A 16896-nucleotide genomic window follows, 5' to 3' on the forward strand; every position below is an offset into this window, starting at 1 on the left:
ATATAAAACACCGTGCGCTAATGTTCCCAGCGAATAGGGATTATAATATAAAATGGACACTGAGCGAATTTTCCTGTTTTGTTTTTTTTTTTAGATGTTTTTATTAAAAGTACCAGATCTCTTGGACCCTTGCCTGTTTCGTTTCTCTGTGCGCCGGCGTTTAGTTCCATTCTCAAGCGCTAGAGGTTAGTGTAATCGAGCACACGCTAAGATAATAACAAATAATTGAATATAAGATTTGAGACACAGGACAACGCCTACCTTATTGCATAATCCAGTAACGCTTTGCTTAAAATAAATTCAAGTTAACAGCTTTGCCTTATTTCTCAGTGACAAATTAGTTGTAGTAATAACTTTTTATGTTTTATATATATAATAAATTATATTATGAAATAAGATAATACATTCTAAAATTATGTATCAAATTCGTTTAATATTTTATACAATATAGAGGCAAATGGTTTTACTTCTCATAGAAGTTTTGTTTTTCCATTTTCAGTGCTATCAAATCATTACATATTTTAATTGTCGATGGGAGTCAACGTCTCAACTCTCATTATAAAAGAACTCAGACATTACAGACAATTACGGATTTATTATTTCATCGGTCCAATTTATTTTATTTGATTACATAATGTACCTAGATGTATTAATTGTATGTCTGTGATATTCCTCTGTGTCGACTGCTAACTGGTGTGATGTCAGCGCCAACTCTAGGGAAAAAGCAGAATCTCACGCTCAAGCTGGTTTGAAGATCTTTGAAATCAGTCCTGTTACATCAAAGGTACCTACGCGGAGTGTCCATACTTGTAGTTCCCTATACGCTGGTGTTCCCATAAATGTGTCACGCATTTTACGGTATGATGTTTTATGAACGCTCGTGCTATGAAACGCCTGTCAATTTTGACTAGCCTACTATAAGCACGTCCTTCGATCACTATGCTTCAACTCCAGCATTTAAACATTCTGTCTGTTAAAGGTTTTTCATCTTGCTCACAGCTCTGCAATATTTTACACGTGATGTAAGGATTCGCATAATTGTGCATCAGTTGATATCCATTCAAAGTACGGAGCAGCAGGAGAATCTTCAGTTGTCCTCTATCGTCAAATATTTCCAAATAGACGAATGATCATTGCTGTGCACTAAAGATTTCGGGATATGGGTTCTCTTCGTTGCACTATTTCATGGACACATACCAGTTAACCTTCGGATAACAAGGGATGGTCCCTCTGAATCCGATATTCGAATGAAAGGAGGCAATTAAAATGACAGTGCAAGTGTCACACGTACGTTCCATGTCAGGTCGGTCTCAGGATGGCTCCCAGTGCAGACAGTGCACCAGATAGAAACCTTACCCCTCATTCTGGGATTTGCCAACATGGAACCCTGTCCGGAATACTAGAGACCATCCAATACGAGAACTTATTGCTAAAGTCTTCCTTCATTCTACAAGGCTCACCAAGAAGTAAAGGTGGAATGTAACAGCGTTTTGCTGTCACAGCTCCGGAAAAATCACTGTGATTTTCCCACAGTGTATTCCGATTATTCTTGGCGATTGTGTGACTCCATTTCCTGTCTGTAGATTTTCAAATCGTAGAATTCAATTTCACTGCAGTCTACTTATCTCTGAACAAACCACGAGGAAGACCAATGTTTCTCATCACGAGCCGACAGACTGATGTTTATGTTTAGGACTCTTCTACGAATTGAATTGATTTGACGCTACCATGTCCTATATTAACAATAGGTGTGTGAAATTCCCTGGAGCGTCATCCAATTGGTATCATATTCATTGGCATATACATAGTGTACTGTAGTAGTATGTCCAGTAGTATGCGAAATTGATTCAGAAAAACTTTATAAACATTTTGGCTCAAATAAAACAATTTCATTATGTCCTCGGTGATGCAATATTAAGCTTTTGATATTTAGGACTACTAAACCGTAAAAAAAATACAAGAAAAAAGGGAACACCTGGATAAAATGGACCGCACAGCAGAGCCGACTACGCTCGCCACTAGTGGCCGGACCGTACCGAGCTATGTGAAACAAAAGAGAATCGAAATATTGTTAGTAACATTCTTGACTATATTGTTCCGTCAAGTGCAAGATTTACTGAGTATAACGACGGTTTTTTTAATGGACGAAAAGAAAATACATATTTTCGAAGATATAACACGTTGTTGTTTAGTCAACTGTGCGAAGAAAGGTCTGAACCTCACAAGTGATACCAACAAGGCACCATATAAGGCAACTAGGCCAGGAGATAATAGAGTAGAGTGGCCAGTTCCTTTCCCCCTGCATCGATTAGCTATATATCACAGCGAAATGAAGGAGAAATATGGTGTGGTCCGGGAAATATCGTTGAAATCGACAGTTACTTTCCCTCTTCATTGCATGCATCGCCGATTAGCTACATATCATAACGAAAAGAACGAGAAATATGATATGGTCCGGGGAATATCGTTGTAATCGACAGTATTCCTGCCGCGTCCAGAGTACAAGGAGAAAATAAAATAAAAAAGACACAAAATTATAACATGTTAGATCAAACTTTTATTGTACATAGAAACACAAACAAAAACATAAATCATTGTTAAATCACGTAACTTATCCACATGTTATTGTATCATGATTCATTCTTGCTTGGTCCAGATATGACGTAGTTTCAATCCCTTCTCAAATGTCTCATTTCTGCGTGTTATATTGTAATACATTTTCATATTGCTTCATGAAACTTCATTTAGTTGTTCTATGTGTTTGCAGCCAAGTGATTATTTTGTTACCGTTATAAAATATTAGCATATTCAAACATACTGTATATATTCATTTTTGTGTTAATAAGCAAACTTATAAGTACTTTTACACTGTGAAGTATTGTAACACGAATCTTCATCAATTTTCAGTATACAATCTGGTGTTAAGTTGAAATATACATTAGTCATATTAGTTACTACATAAATATAAGGCCACGCTCACGAAATCATAAATTAGTCCTATAATCGAAAAAGTCTTGAACAAATTTCATAGTATTTTTCAAATTACACTGATATAATGCTTATAATGCTTGAAGTAGTTGGTATAGATGGGGAATGTGTAGATGGGGAATGGATGAATGTATTGGTGATTCCTTGGGTTGATGGACGAAATAACTGTTGGATGAGTGGTCTGGTGGATGAAGAGATAGTGGGTGGGTAAAAGTACTTCTATCGAAAGCATTTCAGACTTCTAGCTTATCATTTTATTTGTAATCTATTTTCATTAAACTTAAAGTGTAATTCAAATTCTCACTAACTTTGTATATATTTGTTGTTTCAACTCACTGAGTTGATAATACTGGCATTCTTTTATAAAGTTGTAGAGTTTCTGAAAATATTTTCTTTACATTACGCACATCGGCTAAAAAGTTAAATTCATTTCCCTTGAAATCGATGGATTGTTACAGTCCTTTGTTGTACATGACAATTTTCGGAGGGTCTTTCAATTTGTTTATGCTTTCCTGAAATAAAAATATAGATATTGAAACTCTCAGCTTTAACTTATTCAGAAATGAGTGCAGTTCTACCTCACATTAATGAGACTTGCCATAAACTCGCTTTGTGTGTCTTTAACATTACGATATACAGTATAAGTGAATCATGGGCTGCAAGAACGTTCTACCTCTTTTTTTTAGGATTTGACTTAGGGACTGAAATACATACTCTTATTGTCAATACATCAATCTGTGCAAAAAACATTTTAGGTCAGATGCCTCTATAGCACTGTGTTGGTCTGTTGAAATCGTCATTGCATGCATAAAGATTCTGTATCACTAACTTAGAACGTTTTAGCTGCCTACCACTGTAACTGAGTTAGAGTTACAAGCAGTGAATCAAGGAAGTTTACTGTAAGAGAAGTACTGATTGTAGATATAATGGATTTAAAAAAATGGTAGCAGGAGTTTCATAAAAAGAAATTGCGTTTCAGAGGAAACATGAGGAAGGAATGTTCCTAAGAAAAACAAAATTATTTTTGGCATAAGTTCTCTTATGCATTTCACTTACGGAAGTCCGAGAAAGGACACGATCACAGCCAAACGCTTTATTGATTCCATGGTAGTACAGACGTACAAGTTTGTCTTATCTTACAAATCCAAATCCTACTCTTCCGACAAAACTAGAGTATGAATTACAAAAAATGCCTATTAAGGAACAGAAGTTTAATGAAATTAGATATTTTCTGTCATATACAGGATGATTCACGAGAAGACACCGTCCCTTACGGAGCTTATTTCCGAAGACATTCTGAGCAGAAAATGTCATATAAACATTTGTCCTAATCTCAATATTTTCAGAGTTACACTAATTTGAAATTGTTCGTAAAATACCATTATTCTTGAGTTTTAAGGGTAAACACATATTACAGATAAAGAATGAACTATTCAGAAGTGATTTCTTTAATTAGCTAGTATTCTGAAGCTAAAAATTTGTTGTGAATTCCATAGTTCAGGGATGCAGAGCTCTGCTACAATTGAAGCACGCGTCATAACTAGGAACACGTAACTCATCCCTTCCCTTCAACTCTCGCGTCATTGTACGGAAGGGGGAGAAGAGAAGAGAGAACAGTCTGTATATCTTACGTCACACAAACGTCATTGATGGGGTAACGAACTTGTTCCACCCCTCTCTTCCCCAGTTCTGCAACCCTGCCATAGTTGCTTCGTACAGAATTTTTGTTCTATTTGTAACCACAAAATTACATTTTCTTAGCATTTATCACAACAGTTGTTACAAATCATGCCATGGTAAATTCTTTAAGACTGTACAAGACTGATCCTGGTTGAGTGGAAGAGAAGGCCTGATGGCCTTAACTCTGCCAGGGAAAAATAAAACTATTGTTATTATTATTATTATTATTATTATTATTATTATTATTAGGACCTATTATTATTATTATTGGGATGCATAATTGAAGTGTAAGGAATCAAGTGCCTAAAGTTGTATGATTTGTAACCTTTTTTTGATAAGTGCGTAAGAATGATGTTATGTTTGGTTAAAAATTGAAAAATAAAATCTGTGCAAAACAATTAACAACACACTTTTAGCTTCAAAACACTAGCCAATTAAAGAAATGACACTTCTGAATAGTTCATTCTCTATTTGTAATATTTTTTTTACCATTAAAACTAAATAAAAAAAGGTATTTTACTAACTACTTCAAATTCGTGTAACTGAAAATATTGAGATTAGGACAAATCATTCAATAATAATTTATATTTTCAGTCAAAACACTTATCAATATGTGAAGTCAGAAAATAATTCTGTTACATCATATTATAATTTAAAGGTCACAAATATTTTCGACTTATACAGAAAGTCATCTTCAGGTGAATCCTTAAGCAAACAATTTTGAAATTAGGTGAGGGTCTAATCAGGTACATTTTGATCTAATAGTCGAATGCACATACAGGCATTTTACAAATATATACTTGTCATGATTCTAAGGTTAAATGGTTCACATAAAAAAGTAAGACACTTATTTACGAAGATAACTGAAAACTCTCATTTTGCGTGTGTATAAAATTATTGGCATCTATGGCCTGATATTAAAAACTTGTGCAGTCAAGTAATAAACTACACTATATATCATGGAGTTAAAATTAACAATAATTGTAAATAGATGATGGGTTCTGCAATATTAATGTGTTGTAGGGTGGAGGGAATTCACAGTCTATTTCACCGCGGTGAAAGGCATATTTGTCTGAAAAGATTAAATTAAACAGATATTTAAAATTTTAAAAAAGAGTGTAAAGGCCTATATAGGCACTTTGAATTATTATACTTACAAACTGTACAGTTGATGGCGTCCAGACAGTGGAGGCCTGTTTCACCCGGCGTTACATTGCAGACTGAGCAGTGATGCACGGAAGGGAAGCCAGGAGAGGATACCAGACATGACTGGTCGATAACCTAATATTTTATTATATGGTATAGGGGGTTAAGCAGGTTTGGTATTTGTTCGTTGAGTAATTGATTGTTGGGGGTGTGATTTTTGACATAAAGAAATTAAAAATTAGGACAAATGTTTATATGACATTTTTTGCTCAGATTGTCTTCGGAAATAAGTTACGTAAGGGACGGTAAATCCTCGTGAATCATCCCGTATACCTCCTGAATTTATGGATTTCTATCAAGAAATATTGCAATGGCCAAGAGGTGATGTGGATGATGTAGATGATGATGATGATGATGATGATAATGAACATGATATCGGTGGCCAAGGAACTACGCAAGTTCAAATACATTGTATTGATGGTATAAATGAACATATCATGGGCTGAAACTAATCTAGGTCAGTTAAAACATAAATATGTATGAAGTAAATGTATTGTGTGTGATAATCTAGTTTTTATTACACATTTTTTCCTTAATATGAAAAAATATTCTAAGTCAGGCCAAAAGACATGTATGTAAATTATAGTAAATAACATTAAAAATAATATCAACAGTAAGAAATTATAATACAACGTGATATTATATAAAATATAATTTTTTTGGATTTTTTTTCAATTCCATGGTTTACGAGCAGAGTTGTTTTTTTGTTGTTTTCCGAAAAACTACATTGGACGACTTAGAACGTTTTTGCAGCCTATGATCGAAGTGCTCTCTGCATTTTCTTATACAGAGTGTCTGCCGTTTAATTTTGCTTAGGCACCTCAAATAACAGTTGAGACATGTGGGAGGTATTTAATGCTTTCGCAAGCGGAATCGGGGATGGGTATAACATTCATTGACATCATCACGTGAATGTTACGAATTTTAGTCTTCGTATGATAATTTTGTGTTAAACATGTGCTGTCAATCGGTTATGTTAATTATTTATTTTCTTTTTCCTTTCCAACGTTTATTCCAGTCTCATACTGTTTTATCGATTACTCCTCTTATAGTTCTTGTAACATTTTCTTAATACGCAAGTTATACCCACGCCTAGTGACACTACAATGAGAATGTCAAAACCTGTGTAGACCAAGAAAAAAGTTGGATTCAGACTCTGAGAGACCATAATATGGTCTAAGGCATACGAGATCGATAACAACCCTCATGGAGTTGGACGATATCGACGTAGTTTGCTCGCTGAAACAAAAATTTAACACACTCTCTCTCTCTCTTTCTCTCTCTCTCTCTCTCTTCCATTTTTGTTGTTACGAGCTTCAGATATTCAAACCGTAAATGTTTACCGACGGTAGAATTCGAGCTTCTATAGCAGTGATCGGCAGAATAAATGCTCTGTGACGTCATCCTTTAGTACAATCGTGCTCTCTTTTAAGAACATCGGCATCCAGAGCTCTGAGCGGCGAAGAATAACCGATAAACTTGATTACTGAAATCTACAGTGACGACCTATTCATCAAATTTCGTGTACATAATTTTATTGTTTTAAATAATTTTGCTCGTTTCTGTTTCTTTTTAGAGATAAAATTAGTTTTATATTAAACATTCCTTAGCGTGTTTTGGGAAAGCCATTGATTTAAGTTCCAATATGCTCAATCAGTTTAAGAGAGCAGTGTATTATGATGATGATGATGATGATGATGATGATGATAATGATAATAATAATAATAATAATAATAATAATAATAATAATCCGAGGCACGATAGCCCTTGAAGGACCATGACCGACCAGCTGGTTGCTGGCCTCATGTGCACATGCTGAAGCAGAGGTGGACGATCATCCAACCAGAATGAAGGTATCGTATGGTTAGCACGATGATCAACCCAGACGTTATAGTTGGCTTTTGTAGCCGTATTTCGCTACCTATCCTAGCTTCCCAAGTGCATCACGATGCTAGGTGGGCACTGGTCCCATGCACTGGCCGAAATTTCTTGAGAAAATTTCTTCTCCCATAAGAATTCGAACCAGATGATATTAAATGATTGAAAGAATTTTAGTTTTCTCATTCAAATGTGTATAAATTTGACCCAAATAAACATAATTTGTTGTTCTGCAAAAAGGAATTTTACAATGTTATATTTGTTCGGATCAAATTTCTGCACATGTAAAGGACAAGACTAAAATTATTTCAATAATGCATTATATAAAAAAATGTTGGTGCATTATTTAATACACCGCAAAATTTGTGAAATATCTGACCCTACCAACAAAAATGGTCACGAGCTGTCACTGTGTATTAATCATAACACACTGCTCTCTTAAATTGACTGAGCATATTGGGAATTAAATCAATGGCTTTTACAAAAATCCTATGAAATATTTCACATGAAATAATTCTTATCTCGAAAAGGATGCAAAAACGAGCAAAATTGTATTTAACTTGCTTGTTTGAAATATTTCAAAGATTAACGCCCTGAAATTAATGACATTACTTATGATACAGCCTTTATAGACAAAATGTCACGTATAAATAAAATGAGAATTTATCCAATTCCCCTGAACCACTCATTATAGAACTGTAATAGCCTAGCTTGCCACTGCGCGATTGCTGTGCTCCTCTTCAGGTGCTCATTTAGTAGACATTGCTCCGACGTCACAAATGCACAACCTGCCATCACTGTTCTATAGCTACTGCTGTGGAACAATCTGGTTCATATGATGTTGCTATGGATTGCGTATTTTCATTTTAAAGCAGTATTACCTAATCAGAATAGTCTAGAATCAACTGGAATCGAAGTTCGAAATTTAAAAGTACGGAAGGAAGGACCGAGTATCGAACCCTCTCAAACAATCGAAACATTCATACGAGCACATCACTCTAGCTAAGAGCCATGAACTATCCTCGAGAGGTCCGCGTATTATAAATGTTTGTTTCTGTACTCATACGCATCGTATGAATTAATGTATCAATCAGTCCACTGAACCTATGTATATTGATTATTTTAGCTGTCCTCAATTATTACTTAAACTAAAATACAAGGGCTGCGAGTTAGGAAATTTCAACGACGAAAAGTATTGTTTTTTTTTTTTTTACTCCTAGTCGTGTTGTGCGTGATGCCTAAATCAATTTATGAACGGCTTGAATCAGACACTCTGTATACTATACTTCACTGTTACTATTACTGTAGGGAACAAACAGATGAGCTCTTTAATCCAAGATGTTCATTTATTCAGAGGAGAAGATATTAAATACTGTTCATCCCATTATAAAAAGCCATTTTGACACCTTGAAAAATTGAAACCAAGAACAAACATTATAAAGAAACTAACATACTGTAAGATACATCTATTGCTAGAAGACAGAATTAAGACGTTATATTTTTATTTCAATCGGTTACTTCACAACAATGTATCAACTACAGGGACATCACTTTATTTTTACCAACATTTTTAACATTAACCTGGCTATACTCGGAAACATTGTTACCCCCTTCCATTACAGGAGTTTGGTGTTACTAGTGCAATATGTAAACAAATCATTTTACTGGCTATAGGAGGAGAGAAAAGTAGTATATCCATTTATGTTACAGGGAAATACGATATTACGATTTTCAGTTTGTTTATTACTTTAACGGTATTTTATCAAAATACAGTAGAGTAGATCTAGTAACAGTTTTTTTTTCACAAACTCAACTCTTTAGGCGGTTGTATTCATTATATAATAGTTACTTTATTCAGCATATTACCGTACTTTCGGTAACTCTAATCTTCACTTCTGCTCAGTCCACACAGGTAACGTTATTCAGTCATGCTACACATCGTACCTGTGCGAAATAAGCAGGGCCAGGTATTTACGGAGATCGCAATAATCACAACATAATAGACATACAATAGATTTTTACTGATCTTTACGAATCAAGTGATTCTGATTAATAAAATGCGGATAAAACAATCACAACAAATCACGAAATAGAGTTCTAACAGCGAAGTATGAACACATTCGCGAATTATTACTATTGCGTCGTTTTACAGCGAATTTCACATTCTGAGTTCTTTTTTCGGACATTTTTTTTTTCATTTGAATTTGTTATACATTCATATAGGCTACATTATATGGTAATCCAGGTGTTCTGATTACATTAGTGAACTCAAAAGACGGAGAATTCAACATTTCACTAATAATTTGAAAGTGTTAATTTGAGGGCTGTAGTTTATTTTTTTTTTCGTTTTTAATGAATGTGTGTTAAATACATCTCAATCCAACAAATATTGTCTATTGGCCATACCGCACCTTTACCAGAATCCGACGAACCTTTAATGTTAATTATTTGTAAAGTAATATTCATACTGAATTAATACTCCAATTTCGAAATAACCGTATTTTTCAAAATTTCCATTAATATCCGCCAAGAGTACAAATCAATCTGCAACAATCTCCGCCGACACCAATATTAAAAAACACAAATGATAAAATTAATCTCCATAAATACCTGCCCCTGGAAATAAGCTTCAATAATATAGGCTCTTTCTTCTATAGGAAACGCAACTATATATCTGAAACACACTATATTCTTTACCCTGCTAGCAGACTTCGAATGCAACAGCGACCGCATGTTTGTGTTGCTGACGGGTGCAAGTACATTAGTGAAAGGGCTGTGAGTCAAGTACATTCAGAAACGCAGGTACAATAAAAATGCAAGTAAAAATTAAAGTAATGTCCCGGTATTAGATTATTTAGCTTCATTGGAATTGATGATAGCAAGATGGTATTTGGCGAGATGAGTCTGACGATTCGCCATGGATTTTCTGACAATCGCTTTATAGTTGGGGAAACACTCGGAATAAAACCCAACCAGGTAATCAGCCCAAGTGGGAATCGAACCCACGCTCGAGTGCAGCTCAGGATCGAAGACGTTATGTCAAAACCGTCTAATGCAACATTTTAAAATGGGAAAAACAAGTTGAGATATAAAAGAAGAATGAATATATTGCAGCAATGAATCTCTTGGAAGGCCTAAAAGATATAACAATTATAGAATAAGAAGCATTAAATTATTACGTTCAGAAGATGTAGAACAAGCAGTGGGCCTGATAGAGAACAATGAAGTGGGCTACATAGAAAATGCTACAGGATTTCTCAGAAGAGAATGTAATAAACTGTAAGAAGAAGTGATCTATTGCAAAAAAGGAAATAAAAACAGCACATTACCAAAGTTTTGGTTTTTATATAGACTAAATAGAAGACGATATCCATGGATGGCAAAAATATGCTTATATAATACTTGAACATATAAATTTAAGTGAAAAAGACACAAAGCAAATGAACACAATAAAAGAAGATGAATGTTTATAATATTATACTGTATAAACATTCGTCGTATCATAACGAAATTAATTTATTTATTTATTTATTTATTTATTTATTTATTTATTTATTTATTTATTTATTTATTTATTCGTTTATTCGTTCATTGATTGATTGATTTATTCATTCATTCATGTGTTGGAAAGAGTGGGTGAAAAAAGAATGATGCTGAAACTGATCAGGTAGAGAAAAAGGAATTGGCTGTGTTACTGGCTGAGAAGAAACTACCTGCTGGACGGAATGGTGAACGGGAGAAGATTTCGGGGCAGAAGAAATCAGATGATAGAAGGCATTAAGATATATGGCTCATATGCGGAGACAAAGAAGAAGGCAGAAAATAGGAAAGAGTGAAGAATGCTGGGTTTTGCAGTGAAGGAGCTGCCCTTGGGCAGAACACTATGTATGTATGTATGTATGTATGCATGTATGTATGTATGTATGTATGTATGTATGTATGTATGTTGTATGTATGTAAGTATGTATGTAAGTATGTATGTATGTATGTATGTATGTATGTATGTATGTATGTATGTATGTATGTATGTATGTATGTATAGCCAAAGACCAATTCTCGAATAACAATGATAATAGATAGTGACAACGACCTTATCCATTTAATTATATCCGCTGACACGCAGTCTACTCGACCAAAGACAAATTAAGAAAAAGAATAACATTATGCCAGTTGATCAAGTACTGAGCACGACCTAGTATATTAGTCCAACGTCGTCCTTTATACATTATATATTTGACATTACCTGAACGTGGGGCTCAAGTTTTGAGACCTCGATCGTCATCATCTGCGGGAAGAAGGCGCAACATAAGGGGTTTGCGATCAGATTGGCGATGCCAACTAAAGCGAGCTGAAAAGGAAGCTCGATTCTGGGATGACGACGAAGTATTCCTTTTTTGTCCAAGATATTAGTGAAAAATGGCGGTATTCCTGAAAAAAAAAAGCATAAATAGACAGTTGACAATATTTTGATATGCAGTGGACTCTCCTAAGTTCGGCAGAACAGAATTGAAAGTTCTGTCAAATAAGGGTAGTGTGTGTGGCAGGTGAAATGAATACAAATTCTTATTGGTTAGCCATCAACGAATACAGTACTGTACTTGCATTTCCTGTCCGCCCCGAGACTTGTGTATGCGCTTCTAGTACCACAGTGGGTTTCGACAGTTCCGCCTCACAAACGGCACAATTCTCAAATTAAGAAAGAAGTGTTTCATTAATTTGAAATCAGTGATCAATATGGATGTCCTAATCAATAAAATATTCTGTTTTCCTTAAACAAAAGTATCATTACAAGACACAGAACCAATTCCCATTCAAATGGCAAACCCATTTCTTAGTGCCCGTATAGGGGCGTGTCTAATTCTCCTACGTAAGCAGTCGAACTTGCTTTCTGTCTAACTTGAGCGCTTCCACTGTATACCAGAGAAGACTAGTGTACATGTTCTGGACGCAAGTAATGTTGTCAGGTGTACAGTTTTTTCAACATTAAAAATGTTCCATTTGCTGTTAATTCAGATAAAAATTAAAATACATGTTCTCTGTCAGGTAGCGTTAAGGAACACAACAGACTGAAGTATAGCAAACTAGAACTCGAAATACTCACCCATCCCAGTGAGCATAATACCCAGTCTGGTCAAAAAGACGTAGAATATGCTGTGAATGGCTGTCTTCCTTGAGCGCCCCACTATGTTCCCGTTTTGATCCATTATTTCTGTACCGTGGACCAGCTCCCTGAAAAATATCAATATTCTACAAATCGAATGTGCGACATGTGTTGATGTATCAGTCGTGTCTTTATTGGTTTCTGGCGCAGCTTATGAAATTAATATTGATGTCCTTCATTTTAGACAGATTTTATTAAATATTTGGTTCATAAAGCGACTATACAATATACAAATTCTTAACTAATATGTGGGAAACTTTTGGGAGATAGATAGAGGACCTAAACACAAGCAAACAATTCATGCAAATATGTACTCAATTTTGTCGAAAGTCGCATTGTCGCGGTCGCGGCGAGAATAAAAGGAAAGTGTGGAGCTACTGTAATACCGGTATCACATTATTATACCATGAAACTGTTTAAATTTAACTCCATGTATAAATAAGAATGCACTGTTGAAAATCAAATTGGATGTGTGTTTCTTATTTATCGTTATGAATAGTAACCACAACTCTGTTACATTTCCAATGTACTGGTGGCGCAGATAAAAGTAGATCGCCGCCCATTTGAATGTGAATGCGATATTTTGACTGCTTGAAATTCCATTATCGTATTCTATCGTATCGTATCATAACGAAATGAGTAAACAGCTACAACAATGGACAATTTTATGCAATAATTGATTGTTGGCATTCTTCCCGTCGTTATTTCATCAGTCTTCAGTAGAATTACAAGTGTCTATTAGCAGTTTGTAAAATGACACTCGGTACAAGAAAGAGTGGAAATTGTGGAAACGTTTGTGAGAACAGGTTCGATTAAGGAAACCCGCGAAATTTTTAGGAAAAGTTTCCGGAAAGAGGACAACCAGCAAAGAGAGCAATACAGAGTTTGGTTAAAAAGTGGCGCGCTGCGGGATCTGTGCAAGTGTATATGAACCTGATTAGACGTGCACACCTGTGTTTGATGCTGAAGGGAGCCACTTTCAACTTCTTCTGTGGAAGGTGAGTCCTCCAGCACTTCGCTTCTGTATTTACTCTATATTTACACGGGCTATTTCTATCTGCGCCACTCTGTATATCGTCAGCAATACTACTCGTAAAAATCACTTTCCAGCGTGTGCACTATAGGCTACCTATAATTCGATAATGAAAAGTTTATTCCGCAAAGAGTTGGAGACTATTTTTTCAATATACTTTATACTTCCTATTGGAGATTATTTGCAATTTACTTTATACTTCCTATCGAAGTAATAAATACTCGTAATAATTGCACGACCAACAAAACCGATGCTTAACAATAAACCACAGCCTGGCAATCTTATTTCAACAAGAATACAGTAAGTTTGAATATGTTTCTTTGCATCGAATCTGATGTGCTTCGTCAGATCGACTTCGATGACATCAACAATACATTCTCTGTGAAAAAAAATACGAAGGAAATCTTTATAATTCATAAGTAAGATGTATGTATTTTGATTCCAGTAATTTATTGTTTTCTGAATTGTAACATTTCATTTAAAACTAATTTAAACTAAACATGACCTGCATAACAGCTCTTCATAAGTTGTTTGTGGCAGTTGGGGGCGGCAAATTTTAGCACTGTCTAGGGGTGGCACTATACCTAAATCCGGCCCTGGTAAGTATCAGGTCTCTTTGGACCATTGTCTTTACAAATTGAAATACAAGTTCTGATAATTTATTATAGTGTTCCTTAACTCGTACAGCAGCAGAAAGATGGCAGGCGTGTAAACAATTTGGTGCTCAGAATGTATACAGAGTGTTAGAAAAGTATCTAATATTTTAGGAGGTGCTAGTGTGCATCAAAACAAGAAAATAATGTCTAATAAACGTGGGTCCTACAACACATACTTTCTGAGATCTGAAGTTCATAGGAGCTGCTCATTGTGACGTCCATTCATGGCAATGCATTCCTCTGCCCCTCGGCGTAAGGAATCACGCACTCCTTGAAATTTGTTTTAATACGTTAATAAGAAAGTTCTGATAACGATCCCCAGTTAATTTCTGTGGTAGCACGTATGGTCCTATTAATTTTTCACCAAGAACGCCTGCCCATATGGTGCTGATGCCTTGTTTCTTCAACTGCATGGGGGATTTTCATCAGCCTATACATGCTGATTACGAAAATTCACATCATCATCTCTGCTGAACCCCGCTCATATCCGCAACCAGGCTTTTGTTTTCAGTATTCCTTGCGACGTATCATTATTCCATACCAGGGGTGTCAACTACGGTATGATTATCTGGTAGTCTGCTGTATTGTAGGGCAGAAAAATGCATTGCCATGAATGGACGTCACATTGAGCACCATCTATGAACAAGTGTTCAGATCTCAGAAAGTATGAGTTATGGGACCCATGTTTATTAGACATTATTTTCTAGTTTTGATGCATACTATCACCTCCTAAAATATTGGATACTTTTTTATACACCCTGTATTGCTGTCATTTTTTGTATTTTTGCTATTCTTATACTGGTCGAATGGAAGAGAAGGCCTTATGGCCTCGACTCTGCAAGTAGAAATAAATTTATTAAATTAATAATAATAACGAGGAATGCGCACAAATGTGCAGATTGTATTGTTGTTGCGTGGTAATTCATTGCTGTAGTCTTTCAGAGACCTTATCCTGCTGGGAAATATAGTGAAATGATAGCGGCTACAATGTTTCTCGCACAGATTGCACACACACTGTTCTGTTGGCTCGTGGAATCCTGGCTTCGTGCATAGCTTGTGGTGGAATCCGTGAACTGCTAGTTTTGTCAGATCTCTGCGTAGATCGCAGTTTGGTCCTGTCCAATTTCTATCTACCATGGCATTCGTTGCGAAGAATTCCTGCGAGATCTCTTCTCTTTTCTTTCTTCGTTCGAGTAGGAGTTCTTCCGCTCGTTTTGAACATGGCAGCAGTACAATAAAGTACAGATATTTATACTCTCTGATTTGGTATCATTTGATTTGGAACAGTTATATTTTACTCTAAAAATAACCTGCTTGCGGTGTCCTGTAGCGTATTCACGTTTTAAAATCTTCCCCACATTCTTCGTGTACCAGTGAACGATACTTCACGTACCATTGATTAACAAGCGCTGGTCTATAGCACGCAACTACCGCAGAGACGAGTAGGTCTACTCTCTTTCCATAATGTTAAAGCTAGGTTGGTACTTACTGATTTCTCATTATAGGAAGGTTGATAGCGGCTGCCATTAAGACAGCCCCTAATGGCACGAGACGTCCAACAACAGGCGGGAATTTCTGAATAATAAAAGAAAATTTGTTCCGTAGCTGACTGAATGGTCAAATCTATTCTACATAAACAAATAACATCCATGGATCCACTTCATATCTGATGGTCAATGTAATAACTGAAAATTGCTTACCGTTACAAAACTGTTGACTCCAAGGGCAGTACCTACAGCTGCTGAAGTGGCGCATACGTACGATACGCCAAGCGTTCTGCAAAAGAGAGATATTAGCCAGAGACTTTACATAATTTAATAAATCATTACTTTCATCACGAATTTGACATAAATTATATTTTAAAATATATTAAATAAAATACCTGAAGAATATAATACGAAAATAGCCATCAAAGTATAATAGTCAGAGAAAAAATATTAATTAGTGTTAAAGCATCTGAAATGATGTATCAATTTACCAAGTATACCGTAAATACACTGGCAGACAAAAAATTTCGGACACTTGAATTTTACTTTGTAAATTTTAATAGGTCACCAATATGTTTAAATAGTAATTAATAAGATTATAATCTTTCTATACAAAAAATAAAATGAATATGTCTACATAACACCAACAATTACCAACAACAATGCCCATTGTTGTCACACTCTGCATAAGCAAAATTTTGTTCAAATCTATATTCTGATGTTATTGTTGGTAATTGTTGGTGATATGAAGTCATAATCATTTTCGTTTTCAGTCTATGTTACGTTTATAGTCGTATAATTAAATTA

General features: G+C 35.3%; 2 protein-coding genes across 5 annotated transcripts in view; both read right to left on the bottom strand.

Annotated features, from left to right (window-relative positions):
• LOC138712009 (sideroflexin-1-like) overlaps positions 1-5913 on the bottom strand; it is a 50139-nt gene extending 44226 nt beyond the window's left edge. For all 4 annotated transcript variants that reach the window (XM_069843384.1, XM_069843386.1, XM_069843385.1 and 1 more), the window contains exon 1: positions 5826-5913. The gene's annotated coding sequence lies outside the window, so the exon portion shown is untranslated. The remainder of the gene's footprint in view (positions 1-5825) is intronic.
• LOC138712008 (sideroflexin-3-like) overlaps positions 2535-16896 on the bottom strand; it is a 30256-nt gene continuing 15894 nt past the window's right edge. Inside the window, exons 4-8 of the mRNA XM_069843382.1 lie at positions 16303-16378; positions 16092-16177; positions 12854-12981; positions 11996-12180; positions 2535-3500 (exon numbers count right to left, since the gene is read on the bottom strand). Of these exons, the coding sequence (XP_069699483.1) occupies positions 3441-3500; positions 11996-12180; positions 12854-12981; positions 16092-16177; positions 16303-16378 (535 nt within the window). The 3' untranslated portion in view covers positions 2535-3440. The remainder of the gene's footprint in view (positions 3501-11995; positions 12181-12853; positions 12982-16091; positions 16178-16302; positions 16379-16896) is intronic.

Source organism: Periplaneta americana, chromosome 13, assembly GCF_040183065.1.
Source record: "Periplaneta americana isolate PAMFEO1 chromosome 13, P.americana_PAMFEO1_priV1, whole genome shotgun sequence".
Classification (NCBI taxonomy): Eukaryota; Metazoa; Arthropoda; class Insecta; order Blattodea; family Blattidae; genus Periplaneta; species Periplaneta americana.